This window comes from Gastrolobium bilobum, unplaced genomic scaffold (genome assembly GCF_033153095.1).
Source record: "Gastrolobium bilobum isolate Gb01-03AN ecotype WA unplaced genomic scaffold, APGP_CSIRO_Gbil_v1 utg42547, whole genome shotgun sequence".
Classification (NCBI taxonomy): Eukaryota; Viridiplantae; Streptophyta; class Magnoliopsida; order Fabales; family Fabaceae; genus Gastrolobium; species Gastrolobium bilobum.
This window is the reverse complement of record NW_026895205.1, coordinates 112,445-135,902: the sequence shown is the minus strand read 5'-3', so window position 1 is coordinate 135,902 and position 23,458 is coordinate 112,445. Positions and strand designations below refer to the sequence as shown.

The following is a 23,458-nucleotide window of genomic DNA, read 5'->3' as shown; positions in this document are numbered from 1 at the left end:
CAACATCGAGAAACAATCAGAATCAATTGCTACCAAGTGGGTAAGATATTTGAACCAAACAGTGCCTAGCAATATAAAAATGGAAGCTATGTGAGAAGATTAGGGACTTAGGTTTAAAGAAGGAAGATAGACGATGGCAGCGTGTGTGGGTTTTGTCCATTTTTGTATATTATATTTTGTATTTTTTTATAAAAAAAAAACTCAACCCGCGAGTTAGCCCGTTTGACCCGTGGGTTGGCTCATTTTTTTCGAGCTGGCTCGGGTCGGGTTGGCAGCTCATTTTTGCCAACCCAACCCGACTCATTTTTGACGGGTTACGAGCCAACCTGACGGGTTGTTTCATTTTTGCCAACCCTACTTTGGATGATATCACCAATGTGGGTGGAGATGTGGAAACCAATATGTTGGTTTAATTAGAGCTAATGTGTGCATTTGAGCATCTTGGGTAGAGTTGCTTCTCAATTGATTAATTGCTCTTCGTAGTAATTTTTTGCTCCATAAACGCTTTCGCTCCTATATTATCCCAGAACACCTCTCGGCCCAACAAGCAGAACACTTATCAATAACAGACAACTTGGGATACTGCCAAGTAGTAATCACAAGAAGGGGCGAAGCCAGGAGGAGGCTGGGGTGGGCAGCTGCCCCCCTCCAATTTTTTTTTTTTTTTGATGCAGTTGAAGGCTAGACGTGGTACTGTTTTCACTATTAAATGTGCTTCTTCTGGAAGTTATAGTTTGAGATCCAAGTTGAAATCTACCTCCACTTCACCTAATGTGTGTTATGTGCACCCTTTTCTGCATTTTCTTTTTTTATTTTCATTTGCTATATTTTGGTTAATGAAAACTTTGGCCTTTTTGCTTTGCTCTATTTTCATTTGCATGATTTTGTTTCTCTTTGTGTAGTGGTTTCATATAGAGAAAATGAGTTTGCTCTAACTTAAAAGATTTAATTTTTGGGGCAACTTGGTTGCAATCTTTTTTTTTAATAAAAAATTTATAGTTAAAAGTATTATTTTAGTTAATGTTATCGTTGAATCAATGCACTCTCCTTTTTTTAAAAAAAATTATTACTTTAAACTACTTTTTATGTCTGTTGGACCCGGCAAATAATACATTTTAATCTTTGGAATGTTGTTAAATATTAATATTTTGGTAAGAAATTACCTAAATGAGTTCTATGAAGATATGAGGTCAATAAATAAAAGAAATACTAATAATATGCAAGATAAAAAATTAATTTTTACATCCTCTCGCCTCCAATCCTCGCTCCCCTCCAATACTGATATTATGCTATTGCCATATCCTAACCTGCATTCATTTCTACGCGCATTACATTACCAAATACCAATGTGTAGCCATGTAGGTAACACTGAATGAGTACGTACTCCTGTAATGTAATGATATGCTCAATAATTATACACATTGACATACATACTTGTCATGGTAAAGTATGCTCATTCCATGCAACCTAGTAACCTTGATGGAGGTGCTTGAGGATAGGAGTTGGATGCATAGTTATTAAAATCGGACCGACCCGGCCGGGTCGACCCAGAAACTGGTAAATCGGTCATATAATCGGTCCAGTTGAAGCAATGAACCGGTCATGCATCAGAATCGGTGCGACCCGGTCCGACCCGGCCGGTTTTCATAAAAAACCGGTGACCCGGTCGGTTAACCGGTGACCCAGGGCGGTCCAAAAAAAAATTCCAATTTTTTGTTTTTTTCAAAAAAAAATCATAATAGCCATATTTGAATATTTTTTTGCTTATTGACTTAAATAAGTTATGTACCTACAACACTAATATTATCTCAATTATGTACTATGCATAAAATTTGAATTAATTTATAGTTAGAGATGTCATTTTTTGAACCTAAAGCCCCGTATCACGATCATTATATATTTGTTTGATTTTTTATTTGATAATAATATGTGATTTATTATTTTTTGTATTAAAATATTTGAAATTTTTATCATTTTTTTAGATATTTGAGTATGTTTATAATTTTTCAATATAAATTATAAAATTACATATAATTACCGGATCATGCGGTTGAACCAGTGACCCACTGGTTGAACCAGCAACCCAGTGACCCGGTACCTCGACCGGGTCAATGACCGGGCCGGTTTTAATAACATTGGTTGGATGTACAAGCGCATTGATAAATCAAAGAGTAAATACTATTTTCGTTCCTTAGCAAATATTACGATACCCGCTTTAGTTTCTAGCAAATAAAAAGGCTATTTGTGGTCTCTAAGAAATTCAAAGTGGACCCATTTTAATCCTTTCGAGGGATTAATATAGATCTTTTTTGAATTTGTGAGGGACCACGATTTCAACTAAATGTGTTCATTTTGAATTTTTTAGGAACCACAAATAGCCTTTTTATTTACTAGAGACTAAAGCCGGCATCGTGAGATTTGCTGAGGACTAAAAAGAATATTTACTCCAAATCAAATTATATCCGTTTTATCAAATTTTTACCCTAACTCACATGATGACTTGAACCGATCCAAAAATTTGTTATTGATTTGTAACCTAGGTGCATGTGTCTTGGGCATCCAACATTATGTAGGTAGATAAATTTGAGTGAAATCATACTCAATGTTCATTTGACTGAAGTACCCTTTATTTTGTTTCTACTTGCAAAGAAACGTAAAGGAGGGTGATTAAGTCTTTTGGTTGTCCACTCTTCCTAATCAAGAGAAAACAAGGAAATCTCTTCTCCCTTCACCGAGAATCAAAGCCCTAACTCAAACTAGAAACCCCCCATTTTCCCCTTTTTCCCTGTTCTTGTTTGGTTGTGGTGTGCCTAGTCAAACAAGATTTCAAGGAGATTTGTAGTGGGTTGAAGTAAAAGTTTGAAGGAAGTTCATTCAAACAACCGAAAAGCTAGGTAAACTGTAGAGCCCTTTTTCTATTCTTTGATTTTAATTTGGGAAGGTTTTGGGGCAAAGGTATGGTTATTGGTGTGAGATCGATAGTTAAAAAACTTAATCTTTTCTTAGATTCTTAATGCATGTTGAAATTCTTTGTTGTCTACTGTTATAGGAGTTATTAGGAAGGGCTTTGAATGAATTGCATGTTAAGTTTAAAGTATGTGTGATTGGAATTTGAGAGAAATGATGTAAGTACTCTGTTTATGACTAAAGGAGATGTGTATGTCTGATTTACTTACTTGATGGATTTCATGAAGATCGAAGAGAGAGAGAGAGAGAGAGAGAGAGAGAGAGAGAGAGAGAGAGAGAATTCTTGATGAGTCCGAGCCTTTGGGTACAAAGGTTGAATTTGGTGATTTCAATTAAATGTATTCCACTAGCTTGATTCTATTGAGTTGTAAAATATGAAACATGGTAAAAAGAACTGAAACCAAACCATATAAATGTCATTAATGTGTGTTGTTGAAAATTTGAGAAGTACCCGGTTCTGGCTGTGACTTATTATGGGTATGTATGTGTGTGTGGTGCCATTTTTTTTATATGAATTCTGGATATGTTGTCGTGGCCAAGCCACATTCTTATACCTCTTTGAGTTGTACGCCATTGTGAATGATGAATGATACATATATGCATATATACATATACGGCGATATAGAAAAAGAATGAAAGAGGAATGATGCTTATAAATAAGTGACCTTGGTGCTATATGTTTGATGTATGAATGATTCTCTAAAGTGATGGGGATGCTCATCGATGTTTGAGCTGAACACACTTACTTATGGACAATTGGGCACACTGTATTGATACAATGATGTCTGCAATCAATGTGGTCATCGGTGTGGGTTATGTAGGTTGTTGTGATGGCTTCCATGAATGTGGTCATTGATGAAATTGCCACTGTACATAAGGAATTATGGATGCTTAAGTGTAAGTGATGTTATGCTATATTCATGATGTTATGGCTGAACGTGTAATGATAACTTTGTCCTAATTGGTATGGTTTTATATTGCTTTTCGTGGTGGGAATTCCTTGCTGTTATGAATCTTATTTGGTTTTTCTCGTGAGTGTTAAAATAAAAAAAATTCAATCATCAATGTCTTATTCGTACTCCTTTTTTTGTCATTGCTTGAATATCACATGTAACAAGTCGGGTTGACAAGGGGTGTTATAGCTTCCAATTGTGATATGCAAAGTTTTGTGATAAACCTTGGCAACTGGAAAAATTAGGGTTTTAGATGGCCACGAGACGAGGAAGGAAGAATTTGAAGAGGGCAACCGAGGAAAAGCATATAACCCTTCAAGATGGGCAAAGCATCATGCAGGTGGTGTCTCTTCGAGGGTCCAATCTCATTGAGGTACTGCTTTACAAGTATCCAGTCTTCTCAGTCCAACCCCCCTCCTTCCCCCTCTTTTTAAACCTTATCATTGTTTACTTGTGTATATAGTTTTTACTTATATTTCCTTCTTGATTTGTCTCAAGGTCATGGATGCACGTGGTGAGAAATCACTAGCTCTATTTCCTGCTAAATTTCAGAAAAGCATGTGGATAAAACGAGGTTTGTCCTATTTAAGAAGCAACCCATTTTGTCAAACAATCTGTAGTCATCAAACAAACTTGAACATTTTATAGTCTAACTCTATACTGCTTGAAAACATTGATTGTGGGATATTTGGATTTTATGTCCGGGGAATTGGCTAGAGAACCATCTATTCTTCTATATTTTATGAACTCCAAGCCATCAGCCAAAGAATTTTAGGTTGCAACCTGATCTAAAAATCGAAACGTGTATTGGTTTTGAAAACTATTTCCTTTCTTGGTTTGGCTCCACATCATTGCTCAATGTGCAGGGAGCTTTGTTGTAGTTGATGAAAGTGGAAAAGAAAAGGCTCTTGAATCAGGTAGCAAGGTTGGATGTCTTGTTTCTCAAGTTCTTTTCTATGAACAAGTCCGAGCACTACAAAAATCTCCAGAATGGTGTGCTCTTGTTTCCAGCTTTGATTGATGTAGTTTTACTTGCATTGTGTTCTCTTGTTAAATAATCGTATACTTTTTTCTATATAGAACATGGATTTTATATGGTAGCATCATCTAATGGTATCCTTATCCAAGACAACATATACTCACTTTTTTCACATCATTGCTGCCATATAGGCCTGAATTTTTTAAATCTGGGATGATAGATGATTCAAATGAAATAACCACCTCCCAACAAGAGAATGAGACAGACGCAAGTGATGATGATGGACTACCTCCACTGGAAGCCAATACAAACAGGATGAGACCTATTGAGCTGCAAGCTATCGAAGATTCAGAATCCAGTTCAGATAAAGATGATTGAATTATCTAGTCAGCCTCACATGCTTGTTGAATGATTACATTCAAGTTCTTTCGACAATGCATGTGAGAGATTGTTCGTGTCCTATCTTTGTGGGCTGATTATGCTGAATATTTATATGTTTCAACACTAACTCAAAAAAAAGGGAATTGAGTTTGCATTGACTTGTCAAATTATTAAACACGAAGGAGAAATCATTTGTTCGATAATTGCCTCTTTGAAGTCAATTTTTGTTTTGTTTTTTTTTTTCTGCGGGGAAGAGGGGGGAATTAATGCTAACGACTTCTGACAATAATATTTAAGAGGAAAAATTAAAAATATTTAGGAAGAACGACAATTTTATTTCACTTAACGGATAATAGGTTAGGGTAAAGTCAGTTGTTTTGTAAAGCAATCAAGTAATGTTGTATTTATAGTTAATTTAATTTAAAATGTATTATGATCTTAATTTATTAAAATTAAAGGTAGTTTATATTCTTATTTGTGCGTTATTTCTTGGACAATAAAGAGAGAGTATTTTCATAAATGTCATTCCCATTATAGAAACTTGAAAGCATTTATCATTGTTTTTTTTTGTGTGGATACATTTGTTTTTTTATATATACAAAAACAGTGCTAATCACTGTTAATAAGCAACTCTTAAAATCATAGTTTAGAATTGTAAAGAAAAGAAAAATCACATATTTGTAACTTGGCGCTGAGTTAGTGGGGTTGGATATGTATTCGATTCCTGCTGAATGCATTCTTGGGGAGGGGGCTGAACCTTTAGCCATCACTGTTCCCCCGCACTCCGGATTAGTCCCATAGCCGGCTCCAAGAGTCGAAGCTCGTGGGGATACCGGAGGGAGCCAACTCGTCTCAAAGAGATAATTAGGGTTGGGTAACTCCAAAAAAAAAAAAAATCACATATTTAAGGTTAATGTATAACCTATCACCTTAAACTTTGGTCATGTTTTAAATTATCATCTTATACTTTCAATTGTTTTAATTAATCTCCTTATATTTAACATATTTATTATAATTTTGACTAATAGTATTAATTCCCACATTCCAAATTATTCTCCTACCCAAATTTGTATTCCATACTTTTTTTTGCAGAGTTTCTTCCCCATCCCAATTTTGTATTCTATCTGAAGCATTTATATTTTTGCGGCGTTTATATTTTATTATTAAATACATTGGATGTCCTGTTACATGATATCTTGCAACTCATTTTTAATTACCTACTCATTTCTATTTCCGTTCTCATCTAGGAATGAAAAATATATTTTTGGGAGAACCGTCCCTTATATTGGTACTCAAACCAAACTAGTTGTATTTTCAATGAACCTCTTGGGAAACCAATAAAAATTACGATAATTATAGGATTTAGGGTTGAGTTTAGGGTACAAATTGTGATCATTATTTTCGGTAACCTAGAAAATTAAAGTTGTCATAATTTGATCATCACTCTATCCTTGTAGGAACAATATTATAATTATTATTGTCAGACTTGTGATTTTCGCCACACAACTACATATTGTTGAAAGCACATAGAAGATTTCTTGGAAATTCAGTACTAGATGGAAGAACCTGAATAACCTCTGATTGCACTTGATAACATACTTGGAAGGGAAATAAGAAAATAAGAATGAAATTGAAGTTTCATATTACATAGGGAAGCAACTCACACATAGGAACATTAATGTCATCTGCTGCTACACAATAGCTTCCAGTGATATCAGCATTTGATGAAACCAATGCAAACATTCTTTTAAACATATTTACTCAGACCTTTCAGATGCCAAATCAAGAAGCGTACGGAAGAACTGATGAGGATACAATGGTGGTTGTTCTGCTAGTGCCTGAGATATATAAGAGAATGATATAGTCAATTAGAATCATAAGACTCAATATAGGTGGTTGTTCTGATTGTGTTATGTCTTATTGCTAGATTAAAAATGCTTTCAATTTTTATATAGATCCTTATTTGTATCTTAATATTTATTTTATGTTAAAAGGAATCAAAAGTAAGGTTTCAATTTCATCTCCTTCAAGTTCATGTCATTAGCCTTTGCAATATGCTAACTGGTTTTAAATGCAGTTTAGAATAATGTCCTAATTCAATCTTCATGCGACAAAAGCACATACATCGTCAGAGCCTAGTCAGAGAAAAAAAATACACACTTGAAAAGATTATGAAAGAAAAGTAATTGTATCATTGCAAGAATATACCTGATGAATCAGAACAGTGGAAGGTGTCATTCCAGGCACAGTATTTACCTCTATAATCAAAACCTACAAACATTGGAAGTTATCAAGGAGTAAGATGATGATAAGTCATTGAAACACAATTCCTTTATGAGAAAATGAAGTGATTGTTTTCATTTCAATGAGTTGATGATCATATTCTATTAAGAATGGACTCTCACAACAAACTGCAATGCAATGTTTACTAGTAGATCAGCATATATCAGCAAAAAAAAATGGAATGTTACGTTCAACAACTGAAGTTTATTATAGGAATACTAACGAAACAATTTCTAAAACCGAAGTATGTGATATTTCAAAATATATATCAACAGTTTTCTTAAGCATTCTAAGAAGGTTGAAACGCATTTTGAGTCACATGATGCATGCCTTACGCTAAGGCTATGATTGTTCGAGTAGATGGAAAACAAACAGGTGAGAAATAAGGGGGAAAAAATGAAAATGGGGTGGGATATATCATAGAAATGTTTTTATTTTCACTCATTGCTGTTTAGTAGAGGGGAAAATCATTTTCATCTCACTTTCATACTATTTGAGTGGTCAAAATTTTTGGAGTGGAGTATAAATGTGTTGCACTCAACCTTCATCCTTCCCAATTTTTGTTGTACCAAGCAGGATGAAGTAGTTTTCATTACAAATTTTCTACCTCCCCATTTTCCAGCTATTCAAAAGAGAATAGCATTAAGTTTCATGTTGAATCAATAGAAAAATTTATAACATCAAATTCAAAGAGACAAACTCATAAAACAAATAGGAGAAAGAAAAGGGAGAAAACATGTCCCGTCAAGGAATTCAACAAACCTCTCCGCTGTCAACATTGACAAATGCATCAATACGTGAAAATCCTTCTAATTGTAGAGTGTTTGCAATCAGTTCAATATGCTGTTTACATCTCTCCAAAGCTTTCTCACTATAAAGAGAAGAAAAAAATATCATTCAAAGTCACTTCAAAGAAACATACAAAGTATTGACTAAGAAATAAGTAGGTGAACACGTCATTACAATGTGAAGAAACAACGATTTGTCACAGTGTAACCTAGCTGTAAATAAAAATTACATGATAGGACATGACACATATCCACTTAAATAAAAATTAGGAAATTCGTATTCCATAATAAATTTTCTTTGACACTGAATCTTGATCTAGTGTCAAGCATAGAAATGCCAATAACAGCATCCTTAAGTGCAAAAGATGAAGCATTTACATTATCAACCAAAGTATTTCAACAAACCTATAGTCATCAATATTCAAGAGAACAACTGATAGACTTCGTCTGCACATTTTGGAAAAACAAACACGAGTGTGTTTCATGCATGCAGAATATATATGGCAGAGATATTTATTTCGTTTATAGAATTTAGATGTTTGTAACCTGTTGATTCATGTCTTTATTTCCCCCTAAAAATAAGTGACTAAAAAGTTTTCTGGATTATCAGACTGGGAATTGGATATATGCTTCCAATTTCAACCAATCTGTAAATGGTAGTTGAGCTATAATTGATACCAGGGTAGAAAGTACCAACCCTGCCACAAGTTGTACCAAACTTAAACATCAGCAAACTGTAGATAGAATCAACTCTTAACGACATACTTATCACGACAAAAGGCCATGTCCTTGTCAAATATTTACATCAAATACCACTAAGAATGTTGCGATAGATCTCAAAGAGCAAGATATACAAGAAATGAGCCATAAAGGTGGTTTTGCCACTGGGATGTGGAATCCCTCTAACATACCTCATAATTGACAAGGGAGGTGGAGTCAGATTGATGCCAGTCCCACCTGCCAAGAAATATAAAAGTAAAGGATAAAGATGAGCCACTGTGAACAACTATAGTCCTGACAAAGGAAAGAAAAGTATAAACTAGAAATAAAGATAGGGGGGTTCCAAACATTAAGCATTGATCTTTCTTAATGGACCTCCTAAAGTTTTTTAAGGTATTCCCCTACCCCTTTTAATTGTATTATCTTTCATTTTGATTCCCTACTCTCATTGTAGCCTCTATTAGTCCTCTTCTCACATAACCAAACCATCTAATCCAAGTTTCTATCGTCTCCTTGTTAATAGGTGCTACTCTAACTTTCTCCCGAATATATTTGTTCGTAATCTTATCTTTCACCTATTGTCCACTCATCAAATATTAGCTTCCTCGTCACCGCCACGCTTATTGCTGTTTGGATTAGCTTATTTTGCACTCAAAATTGAAAAGCTATTTCAGCCAATCACACTGAAAGCATTTTCTTTCGAGTTCTATAGGCACTTTGCAATCACAGATTATGCTTGAATTATTTCTCCATTTCATTTATCTAGCTTGAATATGATCACTGTGACATTCCTATCAATCTACCCATCATTTTGAAAGATGGATCCAAGACACCTAAACCATGCGACTTGTGGTATGATGTAATTTGCAATTTTCACCTCCAAAAATTTCTAACTTGCGTATTTGGTTTTATTGAACTTATATGCTATGTACTGCATCTTAAAACCCTTTGATTCCAGAAACTTTTATGTTTAGCATTTTCTTCTCATAAACCTAAAATCCAATACTCTACAGGAGCATGGAAATCCTCCAAGTGGGGTTGACTTTATGTTTTTAACTATATAAGCTAAGAAAACTTACACAAAGGTCGTGCTAATTGCAATTATCCTTTTATAAAACTACGATTATAAATCTATGTAATTTTGTAGAGACCCACCTTGGAACTTCTCCTCTAGTGACAAAATATCGCCAGTTTCCTTGACAGTTACACTAGGACTGAGTGAGTGCATTGATCCACGTTTTCCTATGACGCCAACTGTTATTTCCACCCATCTATTGTGCCCTTTCCACATGAAGCCATGACCAGTCTCATTCTTAAATTTGGATGTCACTATTATTTCATCTGTCTCTATGAAAGGTTCAAAGATCAAGAGTTCTGGAGGAGGGTTTGGCATCTCAATCATACTATGTGCCTGTACATCAATCAAAAGCAAGACAAACAACGTCATAAAACCAAAAGTTGAAGAGCTCATGTACATTGCCAAATAAAATAACAGATACAACAAATAAATGCAAATTTATATTTCAGTGTTTAACATTTGTAGAGATAACCTTCTAGGTAATGTAGAGAACAAGAAGCCAGAAAAAAGAATGATATTGACTAATTCAGAAAGTATTGATTGTAATGCACTGTAGGTGAACGGTATATTATACTTTTGCATGGGCACAACAATATTATAAATACATATCAAGGCCACACCATTCATTAGTAATTAGCCTTTTTAAGAAAATCTTCTCTCTCTCTCTCTCTCTCTCTCTCTTTCTCTCTTTCATATACAGTATTAGAGTCAGAATATTTACTCCACATCTAAACTTTAACCATAAGTTCTCAGCAAATAAGGTCTTGATGGTTTATTCCTTATCCTGTACCTTTGATAAACAATTAGGAGGAATCCTTAGTAGACAGTCCTCCAGAGCTTTGACATATATAGCAAGGTCATTGGAACAACTGCACGAAAATAGAATAGCAAGTAAAGTAGTAGAACGATTCTTTTAATCCTTTACAAGCATAGTATAATGCAATATTTGATAATCTGCAAATCATAGATAACATGAAAAATATATAATAACAAAGTGATAAATCTACCATAGTCTTGCAACCCCAGTTGAGCATCCATCTCTCGCTGGCTTGACACATAATGTTTCACACTGTAGCTTCAGGGTGAGGTCATCCCAAATATCATTTATGGGATTATTAAACAAATCATCTTTTTGCCTGACGTCCTTATTTATGGTAAGAACTCCCGAATTCGCAAGCTTTTAATAACAGGAGATTGGAATGAACAGTCAGATAAACATGTCAAATTGAGAAAAGTAATGTAAGAGGAGTGTTCTTTATCCTTTACAGAAAACATTCTTGAATTAAGGAAACATACATGCTTTAAAGCAACAGAAGTTGCAACTTTGTCCATACAAATCTTTGATGCCATTGCACAAGGACCTTCAACAGAAGATAACGAGGGTAAAAAAGACAACTACAAATAAAAAAAAAAATTTGAAACTGAGTGGTGGATACTGTTAATTATCAAGATACAAGAGGTATTGATTGTAATCCTTGTATCTTGATAATTAACATGGTATCAGAGCCTCGGTGTACCGGCTTCGATCCTCACCGCCCTCCACTTTAATTTTAGTGGAATTTCTTTCTTTGCACAGGTAGGTGGACCTGTGCATTGTCCACCCTTCAACCCCAGTGGGCTCTCGTGTGAGGGGGCGTGTTGAGATATATAAAACCATTAATGTAGTCTCACCCAACAGCTTAAGCTTTTGGGTTGAATTGGTTCTTTACAGATACCATTATACTTAATAGTCTCGTATATCAAGTGTACATTATAAACAAACCTGTGTGGGGAACTCCTTCAGCATCCAACAAAGATTGAAGCGTACCATCTTCTCCAATGCCTCCATGCACTATAAGTAACAAAGAATGAACACTGTAAAGACATACACATTCAATTTCATAAACCTGCATTCCTTGAAACTTGAACTACACATTTAAATCGCTAGAAAACAGTTAAAAGAATGTGTCCTATTCTGGTCCGTATCACTATTTAAACAAATAATGAGAGCCTCTTAAACCATTTTTAAATAGATTACCCATATGACTATTATTGTCTTCACCGCGTGGTCATACCTAACAACTTTTTCCCCTACAACCTTTTCTTTCTGGATCTACCTCAGAATAAAAAATTAAAAAAAGTAGTTTGTGATTATATTGAAACATTACATCAAATTTGATATTTTTTCAGGATGATGCATGAAGCACACTCCATCTTGACCCTGACAGCTAACAATGCATCTCAAATACTATATAAGTAGTGCATATGAAAACCTTTTAGCATGTATAAGCAAAGAAATTGGAGTTAAAAATTTAATCACTAGAAAACACTTTTTGCTTTTAATACCTGCAATAAAAACTGTTGCCTGGACTTCCTTGGCTAGCTTGATCCACTGCCTTAATGAAAATTTCATAGGAAGTTCGTCAGAAATATCAAACCCTGTAAACCAATTGTGATCCTGCAAACCCTTCGTGAGATCATTCATTACTTTCTTCCTTAGTTCAGATGTTAGTGCAGCCCGATCTGGCTCAATTGCTTCTAAGCATGCAGCGAGTACTTCCTCAGTAGTATGTCGTAGAACAAGAGAATAACTGTAGACAAATAATTACCATTGAATCGTTTCATTCTAACTACGTTATGAATAGGTCACATGCATGAGTCACAATCAACTCAGATATTACTGATCATGGATTGAGTTCCTATGTCAAGCTACATTAGATAAATTGTGGATTCAAAACTGGCATGTGCAGATAATTGGATGTACATTTCTGTATTGAAATTGCTAACTTCAGAATCCTATTAAGCAAAATGGAAATTTTACATTCTTGAGCACAAAATGGTTCAAGAGAAACCATGCATGTAAATAAACATTCAAAAGGAAAACCTGATGCCTGTCATTATAGAAAATTAAAAATTCTCTTAAAAGCTTAAGCTATTAGATAGAAGTCCTAAATGGTTTTTGATCTCTAATACACCTCCTCATGCAAGATTCATTTGGGGTTGAGCCCATTTTTCTCAGTGCTAAAATTTAATTTAATTATGAATTATGGGTGTGGCAAAGATCGAACTTGACCACTTGATCATTGAGTCTTTTATACCATGCCAACGACCCACACTCCTAATAGCTTAAGGTGTTAGGTGGAGCTTATGAATGGTTTTATATCTCTCTAACAACTTTAAAATAAACAAGTTGTTCCCATATGCATATTTAGAAATCTAGGACAAATCCTGAGGTAGAAAAAAGGACCAATACTTACGGTAGTGACCAAACTGTTCTATTCCTTACATCATCAGCCTTCTTTCCCATTTCGTTATTGGATGCATACTCACTTGTTGAGGACAGCAAACATGGAGTTACCTCAAGCTGTAAGAACAATGACTTTAGTCTCCGAGACTCCGACATATCATACATACTGCACTTTAATTAGAGAATGCAACAGTTCTTAATTCTTAGTCATTGGCTAAGACCTATATATTATCTTGTAAAATTTATATTAACTGCTAAAATATAAACCTAAGTATCGCATTTATGAAAACACTTCTATTCTATTAAAATAACCTCCTGCTCCCTTCCCCTTAAAAGATAAGATATTGGATAAGTTTGTTATATTTGTTACATAAATCATATGATGATTCTGAAGGTATGAAAATATGTATCAGCTCAAAAAAAAAGTACAAAAATGTCAAAATAATGCTTATACATCTATTTCCTGAAAATTTGTAAAGATAAGAAAATTAAAAAACTTAAAGCTGAAGGACATAATTACACTTCAGCAGAATGACTACCAAAGCATTATGCAAACTAATCATTGACTTTAAGGTCTCCCTGATTGTGGACACTTACATCATGGAAGGCTAGCAAATTGAGCCAGACATTGGTACCACTCATAAGAGATACTTGCCGTTCTGATGTGTCACCTCCAAAGATGACAAAAACTTTTCGAGCACCTTCATTGCGATGAAATGACTTGTTAAGTTCTGAGGATTTCGATCTGCTTGGAACCTGACCTGATATTCGACTAACTGATGCAAGATTTGGAAATCGCAAGCAAGCATGGTGAATAATGCTCCTAAGGATGTTTTTATGCGAAAACCCAACCTGAATAGCAGAGATAGCATTTTCAAGCAATGAATGATAAGAATTATCCATGCATCAATAATAAAAACAAACAAAAATTTATCATCTAGAAGGCTTTAACTGGTCAGTGTCATGTTTGCAGAACATCATGCTTGAAATATACAAGATAGCAAGCATGACAAACATTTAATCACCTAGAAACAGAGAATATAGCAGTTAGAGCTGTGAAAAATAACCAAACCGAACCGTATTTTTCTAAACCAGTTTTGAGAACCAAACTGGGTGTACAAACCAATTTAAGAACAAAAAAAAATCAGTTTGAAACCAGTTCAGAACTGATTCAAGATCGTTTCGCAACTAGTTGAACCAGTTCGAAATTGGTTTAGAACTAATTTACATATCCGAATTGGTTCTGAATCGGTTATAAATCATAAACTGGTTTTGAAATATAAACTGGTTCTGAAAGGGTTCCAAACCGGTTCAGGAAAAATAAAACAGTTTGGATTAAATAAAACAATTCGGTTCTTTGAACCAAACAGGTTAAAACCTGTTCAGTTTGGTTTAGGAAAAAACCGTTTCGGATCGAACCATGCCCATCCCTAACAACATTAAACCATACACTCCTAAACCAGGACTGTTTGGAGATAAATTTATGTGACACGAGGTATCTCTGGTAAAATCCCAATAAAAGGAAATAAGCAATTTGGCATTACAAACACATTAAGACAAATCGGTCGATTTTGAAAGGGAAAAAAAATTGCACACAGACACACATAATTATGAAATAGCAATACCCCTAGAAAATATAAGGATCTATGAATATTCAATACGAGAAGTGCGATGCAGACGCATCAAGAAGTACCTTAGAAGCTTGCTGAAATAGAAAACTGGTTTGTTCCATACCACTGATCTGAAACATGCAATTTAATATTCAGCTATAGTGAACAACTAACATAAGCAGTGAAATTGCTAAAGATATTATCTGTATTCCTCCCAAGGAAGAAAATCATGTCTCACCAGGTTAATGTCAGTGAATATTACAGTACCAGATTCAGTCCTTCCAAACTCACTTTCTGAAGATGATAATGTACAACCTGAATTAGGCAAAAACCATCCATCAATTCGTGCGAAATCTTGCAGGCAAAACCGTTGAAATAACAGAGATGCTCCTTTGCGAATATTCTCAATTACATCCAAAGGAAATCGAGGAGGAGTGTGATAAGCAACCTGTGGAGAATATATGCTTCATCTGATTAGAAAGATACTAGCCAACATTGGCTGAAACAAATATTCAATAAACTGAGATTAAAAAAAAAAAAGTCACTTCATGTTTTTAAGATCAGCAAGCATGTACAGTATATCTTGTGTGCACATATAGCACATACACACTACTACTGACCTGTTGGGTTGGAAGGTACTTCCTACGGTAATTAAATATTGCATCATTCTCTTTCATATCATTTGCACCACGGACTAGAAGCTCCACCTGTTCACCTAAATTAAACTATTACTACTGAGTATGAAATTTTCATTAGGCAATAGCCAAATGCAAATGCTGTGTACAAATTGCATGAGGAATCTCATGTTGACATTTCCAGACACACAACAGAAATTCATTTGTAAATACAACTGATCCTAATTATTATCACTGATTTTCTGTGATGAGTCATGGCCAATTTATGGCCTTGAAATACATCCAGAAGTACATCATATTTGCTAAAATTGTAAATTCCTTTCATTTTCTTCTTCTTTCTATTTTTTTGAAAAAGGAAATTCAGTAAAGTCCAGTTCAGTTCACTGGAATGATCTTAGTGAGAATGAGGATGAAAGGAGTGCAACAATCATTATCAGTAGCATGTTTCATTGTCAAGAATAGAAAAAAAAGAAAATTTTCAATGACAACACTACAGCTCAGCAAATATGGGGGTTGTTGTGGGAGTGGAGGCAGTTGATGACAGAGGATACTTTTTGTTATTTTTAGAAAAGACAATGTATAAAGGTAATTCCAATCAATATAGTTCTAATGGAATGGCCATTCCATTTAATTTTGGGGGGAATGGTGAAATCTACATTCCCCAAGAAATGACCATTCTCATTCCAAAGTTTTTCAAACAAACTTTCAGTTTATTCCTATTCCCTTTCTCATTCTCACCACCCTCATTCCATTGAACCGAACAGGATCTGATACCTTCTGCTGTCTCATTTCAAATACTTAGTCCTCTCCAGAGTGATGGGAGCAAGTATGAAGATTTTAAAATTGCAGCGAACAAACAAGAAATCTCATGGGAGAAAAGACAAAACATACCTCAGTAGGAAGTAGCACAACAGGACAACGATCTGAACCAGATCCTACATCAAGGACAATGGCTGTAAACTCACTCCCTCCTTCCAGAAATATTTCTATTAGCACTTTATTGTCAATTCCCTATCACATTCAAAATCAATGACCAATACCAAAAATGAGAGAAGTATAATTTTTTTACTTAACATACTTCTACTCAATATGTATTCCTCCTTAATTTTCTTTATAATCATTCTCCTAGATTTGTCTGTATATTCATCTACAGTATTAATTGCATATGATTCTTAAATAAAAGTTGTCACATTATTAAAGAATGTGCCCCCATTCAATTGCCAAATTGACTGAAATACCTCAGACATAATTTCATTTGCTTTTACAAGAGAATCAGTCACACCATATGCAACTTTGACACCGATGCTTGACCCTCCTCTTGTTGGTTTAACCTGAGACATCAAATTTTAAAACATCAATAAGCATAACAAACTTCTTCACAATGAATTAATCTCTAATGACTAACTAAATAAGTGCCTTACCACAACTTTTCCCGAGTCAGGGTCCAGCTGGTGTTTTATAAACCACTCTGATAGTTCTGATTTCTTTGCTTCATACCCCTAATTGACATCATAATGTTATAAATCTCGTAGAAAGTAAATAAGGAAACGTGGATGAATTAATGTTGAAAGACAGAAAACACTTTCACAAGCAATTAAATGTGGATGAAATCTAATACAAAAAAAAAATATAGATGAACATTAGGCTTGCAGCACCCAAAAATCTAACATTTAAAAACATTAGAAGATACACACTTATTAACACATAATTAGTTTTCATTAAAAGGTGAAACAATAACCTTGTAAAAATACAATTTTGAATACCTGAACTAAGAAACTGGGTACTGTTATGAATCCATGCTTCCTGAGCTCCAACGATGCTTTAAACTAGCAATAATTTTAAGGCGAAAAATTAGTGCCACAGATATAGTCAAACTAGTAAGTAACAAAAGATTAATAGAGAAGACAAAGGTGATCATTTTTCTGTATATAAAATAAAATTAAAGATGTCTGAGTTTTTAAAACTTTCCATATAGTTTTTCCCAATGACTTTCTCATATACCACAATTAGCATCCAGACCTTGAATACCAAAAGTTAATAAGTCTGCATCATCTAAATACTAAATAAGGCTTTCAAGCATATTTCATGATTTAATTTAAGATTTCAAATCAATTGATTCTTAGTAAATGGTGGTCATTAAATATATTGAACCTAATCTAACTATGATGGCTAAGAAAAAGTAAACCATTCTTAGAGCTCAAATGTGTGGCTACATTACAGTTATGATAAAAAGATAACAAAATACATGTGTCTTGTACCTTGTCAAATGCTTGAAGGCACTCATTAGATCCTGTGCCAACAAATGGAACATTATACTTTTCCAGCAGTTCCTAAAAATATTTATCACAGAGAATTATCATTCATAAATAGACAAGTTCATTATAATCTAAAAGAAATCCTTATATATATGCACCTGAATGCCACCATCTTCACCAAATTTACCATGTATAACTGGAAATACTATGTCCACAGCTGTAGCCAGATGCTCTGCCAAGTCAGCCAAAGTTTGGAAACTTTTGGCAAGGCTGCAAATTCAACAAGTGGCCATCTTTACTCTTGCAATTTCAAATGCAAATTATTCCATACTATATTTTTATGAGTATTTGTTGTGTACTTTGAAGAGAAAATTACAGAAAAGTAATTATTAGCAAAAAAAAAAAATTCCATTTTAGGAACAGTAACCACATAAGTGATTTATTAAATCAATTCATGGTTATTCATTAACCACTCTTTGAACATTGCTGACCAATTGAGGGGCTGATTATTCCTAAATTGGAAATACTTCTACCAAGACTTCCTTTATTGTAATTTTCCCTAATTTGAAAGGGTTCACTGACCTTTCAAGTTTAAAATCAAAATCAGCAGGGGTGTTGGAATATACCTGCAGAAAATATATGGAAATAAGAACAATGGCTTGGATGGAAGAAACATGTTTCCCTTTTTATCTTTTCCCATTTCACTTTGAACTAAATAATTGAAAACTAAACTAAATAATTGAAAACTAAACAGTAAAAGACATGGCCTGACAGTTTTAAATCAAGAATGTGATCAATTCATGATCAGTAGAACTAAAGATAGGCAAACAACTCGCACTGTTTATAAGAAAAACTGTGCATACTAGAAACTGTATATTTATAGTATATATGTGACTTGTCCAGCCTTGTTTTGGTTCAAATTTTGTCATATCGTAGGGATTATTATACATGAATTTAGAATTATTCAGATCAGAAGTTCTCTCAGCTATATAAGCTCATAAGCTTAGTAAAAGACTGTAGTTCAATAGAAAAGAAGCTCATGCAGCACAATTTTGGGAAGCATATATTATACTAACCTGAGCAGAAGAAATTGCATATGCATTGAGATTGCAATCAATATAATAGCAACTCAAGTGTAAATCATCTCCCTGTCAGATAACACAAAAAAAATTGAAATTAATAAATAAAACAGGAAACACCCCTAAATTAGTGCATGCATTTACACAAGAACCGTTTCTCTACACCCCTACATAACCATAGCCTCTCTTCTTCTTCTTTTTTTTTTTTTTTTTTCTCAGTGCAACTTTTTCTTAAGGGGGAGACTAAAAAGAGAAAAAAAAAACCAGCACATAACACACTGGTGCAACTATAAAAGACCCCAAAAAAATAAAAGCAAAAAACAAACAAACCCAAGTGACAAATTCTCTCTGAATTGCAACATAGTTGTGTAAATATCCTTAATTTCAAAGACAAAAATAGTGAAAGTATAGAAGCAAATTAAAGAAAGAGAATAATTAAGTTGTAAGAGTTTCCAATAATCCAATGCATAATGAACTTGTTTGTTATTGTACCTGCAAGTGATCAAGAACTGATCTAGCTGAATTGAGGGAAATTCCACGCTCAGCAGAAGGACCACCACAGATGAGACCAACCCTCAAGACCCTCCCTTCCTCCTTCTCCTTCTCAAGAACTCCACCACCAACAACAACCTCATGAGTGGAAGAAGCACGTGGCACAGTAGTGGAACGAGTTGCATAGCACGTGCTCAGCTTGTTGTGCTTCAACCTCAAGAGTTTCAGAAAGTTGCCACCCGAAGACAACACACGAACACCACCACCACCCTCTACGGCGTCGTTCCTTCTCCCCTGAGTGCGGTGGAGAAGGGTGAAGTTGGAGGAAGCGCCAGCGATTGATGATGTGGCCATGAAAGGGAACGTGTTGTTGTTGTTGTTGTTGTTGAGAGTAGAAGGTTGACTTATGTTCAGTGAGAACATAGTAATGTTACCGTGTTATATATACATATAGTGAGAGAGTTATAGTGAAAAAGGACAAGAACAAAAGAAGTGAAGGAAGATAGTGGTTGCGAGTGGAACCAAATTGCTGAGACAGCATTGTTTTTGTTTCGAAGTGTTTTAGGTACATAAAATGGTTTTCGGACGGCAAAAATTATAACCTGGAATCCTATGTACTTGTTTTTGTAATTTTTTTTTTTTTTTTTTTTTTTTGAGATATTTCAATTGATGGCTTATTTTTTCGCGATTAGTTCGATTTGAGATATAGTATAAGAGTAAGAATATTGCAACTACCAAAAATTTTCACTACTAACTTACAACTCATCACATCACTATTGGATCAAAGAGAGAAAATGCTAAGTGCCTGTTTGGATCCTCTTTTTTTTAAGCTACAAGCTACTTATAAGCATAAGCTAGGCCAAACACGTTTTGGAAAAAGCTCTTATAACGAAAAGCTCTTTTTTTTATAATGAAGAAAAAAGCTGAAAATTAAAAGCTCCTAGGAGGAGCTTTTTTTTAAGCTCTTATCTGTTTTTCTTGAATTGTGTGCTTTTTTTAAAAATAAAGAGTGATAAAGATAGAAAGAGATAATTTTCTTGAAATATGTGCTTTTAAGCTAAAACTTTTATGTAATTTCCAAACAGCTTTTAGCTTATTTTTTTAAGCTCTTTTTTTTAGCTTTAGCTTATAAGTAGCTTCTAGCTTAAAAATAAGAGGATCCAATCTCTTCTCATAGTATAAGGGTTTATAATTCTCATGTAGAACGAGAATAGAAATCTTATGTTGTAGAGACAAAAATCATATGAAACTTATATGTTAGAAAAAATTATATATAGGACTTATGTGAGCACGGAAATCGAATGGTGTGTAAAAAAATTTCAATTCTCATGTTAAATGAGAATTATAAAATTCATAGTATAAAAAAATATCGAACGCAATTCGCAGGCACCAACTAATAGACATTCACAAGATAAAAAAAGAAACCTGGAATCATAACACTGTCACATAACACGTCATTTGTTAACCTATTCATAACAATATGTAGTTACAAATGACAAAACTACTATAAACAATATCTTTACACATCATTATATGCTTAATTACAATTTTTTTTAAAAATAAGATAGAAAACTTGTGGAGTGGAGTGGTGGTTGGCAGTTTCTTTGCCATTTGGCAAAATGCAAAATATCAACCTTATAATATGACTGAAGCAACTGCTTGAGCCGTCTCATGCATGTTATGCTAGAATCGTGCACGAGCGAAAACGACACCAATTTAAGAATCCAAAACTTGTAATTTTCTCTTTGTTTGGTATATTGAACTTTGACAAAATAATAATAATTATGATTACTTCTTTTGGTGAGCGAAAATTTATGATTTTTTCCCCTTTAGGAATATAATAGATTTTTAAAATAAAATTTAGAATTATTATTTATTGGTATTATTTATAGATTATGGTTAATTGTTAAGATATATATAGTTACCGATAATTGGTATCATTTTATAACAATGTAGACATTGTTAATTGGTAAAAATAATATATTATTCTCTATTAAATAATAATAATAATAATAATAATAATAATAATAATATATTATTAAAAAATCCTAAAGAGTTGATTTAAGTATGGACATTCATATGATGTAGGGGTGGCAATATGGGTTGAGCCCGGCGGGTCAACCCGCCAACCCGCCAAAACGGGGCGGGTTGGGTTGAGATTTTTAACCCACCAACCCACCTCAACCCGCCCCGCCTAGAAGTGGGTCAAAACGGGTTCAACCCGCCGCGGGGCGGGTTGACCCGCCGGGTTTTAAATTTTTTTATTTTTTTTATTTTTTTACAATTAGGTAGTATTTCATTAGTATTTAAATTTTTGTGATATTCAAATTTTTTTTATCTTAGTACTTTCTAGAAAAAATAAAGAATAACTATTTTATTTATGACAAATGTTATCTATTTATAAATTCCTAAAGAATGTTTGACAAATATTAGTATACATTTAAGATTGAAACTAAAAAAACTATAGAGAAGTGTGAAATAAAATAAAATAATATTAAAAAAATGCATAAAATATAATTTATTTTTGAATTTTAATTAAATTTTTTTTAATTGGCGGGTTGGTGGGTTGACCCGCCAACCCGCCAACCCACCATAAAACGGAGTGGGTTCATTTTTACAACCCATATTTTTTGGCGGGTCAACCCGCCCCGCCCCGTTTTTGGCGGGTTGGTGGCGGGGCGGGGCGGGTCGGGGCGGGTCAACCCAAATTGCCACCCCTTTATGATGTATCGATATCAACCTGGTTACAACTTACAACTTACCAGTTTAGAAGGGTTGTTCAAATTTGAACCAATGTCATGAACCCAAAATACCAAACCAATTAAGTTAATTTGGATTGGTTCATATAATACGATCTAAACCAAACCCAACTAATAAAAACGAATTAATAATAATAATTTGTGTCTCCAGTTCTTTGATTTGGACCTCATAACCGATTGACTTTCTTTAAAAAATGGCGTGTACTTGGAGTAAAATGTCACCTGATAACCCACGAACATCCCTATATTAAATGTAATGTCGATCGAGGTATAGTTGACAAAATATTAAAATACGAATTTAATTACAAAAGGTGACTTTATTTTTTTAGGTTGATAAGTTAAAATAAGGATTTAAATTTATGGTCCCTTTTTTCTTTTATTGCTGCAAAAAAAAAAAAATCTTCTTCTGCCACCAATTATAACTATATATTCTGAAAAGTATATAGTTATGATATAAAAATTATTTTTTTTTCTCTTTTTCTACATTAGTCACCAACTTCTGAAAAAATAAAAAAATAAAATAACTTTAATATTATAATTATGTATTCTCCCTAATATAAAGTTATAATCGTTGACAGAAGATTTTTTTTTTTTTTCATCAACATAAGGAGTAAATTTCCATTAAATTTAATACAATTTCAATGTAAGTTTTTTTTTTTTTTTTATTTACTCTATTATCATATCATCGGATAAGCTTACTCTAACATCAATTACCTTAGCAAAAGAAATGTATTAGTTCTATGTGATTAATAAATATTAAAAAATCCATAGAGATTTTAAACTATACAATTATCAATCAAGCTTCGAATTTTGACTTTCACAATGGTTCATGTTTTCAGGAAAAAAGAAATAGAAGAGAGAATATTTTTGGAAGAGGGAAGAAAAAAATGTGAAGGGATTTTGGTTGTTTGTGAATCTATGAGTAAGTATGATGACAATGATAGTGAAGAGAAAAATTATGAGCGAAGGAGAAGAATTAGTTACCAAATAGGAGGAATTCAATGTGATTTTATTCTTTTACGCATTCAATGTAAAAAAATAAATAAATAAAAAATCGAATTCTTACAGAAAACGAAGCACAATTGTCAGTGTGTAAAGGAATGTTGTGAAAACCGGACCGGACCAGCTATGTCAACCTGGAACCCGATGAATCAATTATCTGACCAGTCCGGTTATCACATTGGATCGGCCAAGTACCAGACCCGGTGCGACCCAACCGATTTTGATAAAAATCGGTGACACGACTGATTAAC

The 23,458-nt window shown here is 33.8% G+C and overlaps 2 protein-coding genes across 5 annotated transcripts; one reads left to right on the top strand and one right to left on the bottom strand.

The window, feature by feature from the left end:
• The first annotated feature begins 2,701 nt into the window (after nucleotides 1-2,701).
• Nucleotides 2,702-5,460, top strand: LOC133299688 (uncharacterized). Of its 2 annotated transcripts, none has more exons than XM_061499176.1 (5): nucleotides 2,702-2,894; nucleotides 4,166-4,293; nucleotides 4,419-4,494; nucleotides 4,787-4,913; nucleotides 5,091-5,460. In XM_061499176.1, the coding sequence occupies exons 2-5, from the start codon at nucleotides 4,174-4,176 to the stop codon at nucleotides 5,275-5,277; spliced, it is 510 nt and encodes a 169-aa protein (XP_061355160.1). In that variant the 5' UTR covers nucleotides 2,702-2,894; nucleotides 4,166-4,173; the 3' UTR covers nucleotides 5,278-5,460. The 2 variants fall into 2 exon arrangements, with proteins under 2 accessions (XP_061355160.1, XP_061355165.1); XM_061499181.1 differs by having other exon boundaries at nucleotides 4,086-4,293.
• A 1,305-nt stretch (nucleotides 5,461-6,765) lies between these two features.
• LOC133299657 (uncharacterized) lies at nucleotides 6,766-19,865 on the bottom strand. Of its 3 annotated transcripts, none has more exons than XM_061499140.1 (24): nucleotides 19,447-19,865; nucleotides 18,952-19,023; nucleotides 18,458-18,501; nucleotides 18,034-18,145; nucleotides 17,879-17,950; nucleotides 17,384-17,446; nucleotides 17,042-17,119; nucleotides 16,859-16,951; nucleotides 16,512-16,631; nucleotides 15,606-15,692; nucleotides 15,224-15,433; nucleotides 15,069-15,116; nucleotides 13,973-14,227; nucleotides 13,386-13,492; nucleotides 12,475-12,719; nucleotides 11,912-11,980; nucleotides 11,446-11,510; nucleotides 11,157-11,326; nucleotides 10,940-11,018; nucleotides 10,227-10,482; nucleotides 9,263-9,308; nucleotides 8,326-8,434; nucleotides 7,489-7,551; nucleotides 6,766-7,118 (listed from the first exon to the last, which is right to left on the bottom strand). In XM_061499140.1, exons 1-24 carry the CDS (start codon nucleotides 19,798-19,800, stop codon nucleotides 7,038-7,040), a joined length of 2,898 nt encoding a protein of 965 aa, XP_061355124.1. In that variant the 5' UTR covers nucleotides 19,801-19,865; the 3' UTR covers nucleotides 6,766-7,037. The 3 variants fall into 3 exon arrangements, with proteins under 3 accessions (XP_061355124.1, XP_061355132.1, XP_061355135.1); XM_061499148.1 differs by having other exon boundaries at nucleotides 17,045-17,119; XM_061499151.1 differs by lacking the exon at nucleotides 18,458-18,501 and having other exon boundaries at nucleotides 19,447-19,475.
• Nucleotides 19,866-23,458: the final 3,593 nt, after the last annotated feature.

Bases quoted from the DNA above. Each gene is read 5' to 3' on its own strand.
- LOC133299688 (XM_061499176.1), top strand. From the start codon at position 4,174: ATGGCCACGAGACGAGGAAGGAAGAATTTGAAGAGGGCAACCGAGGAA. The intron at 4,294-4,418 runs GTACTGCTTTAC...ATTTGTCTCAAG, and splicing joins GAGGGTCCAATCTCATTGAG to GTCATGGATGCACGTGGTGA. The intron at 4,914-5,090 runs GTGTGCTCTTGT...GCTGCCATATAG, and splicing joins CTACAAAAATCTCCAGAATG to GCCTGAATTTTTTAAATCTG.
- LOC133299657 (XM_061499140.1), bottom strand. From the start codon at position 19,800: ATGGCCACATCATCAATCGCTGGCGCTTCCTCCAACTTCACCCTTCTC. The intron at 17,447-17,878 runs GTACAAGACACA...AATTATTGCTAG, and splicing joins GCCTTCAAGCATTTGACAAG to TTTAAAGCATCGTTGGAGCT. The intron at 10,483-10,939 runs GTACAGGATAAG...ATTGATGTACAG, and splicing joins CTCCTAATTGTTTATCAAAG to GCACATAGTATGATTGAGAT.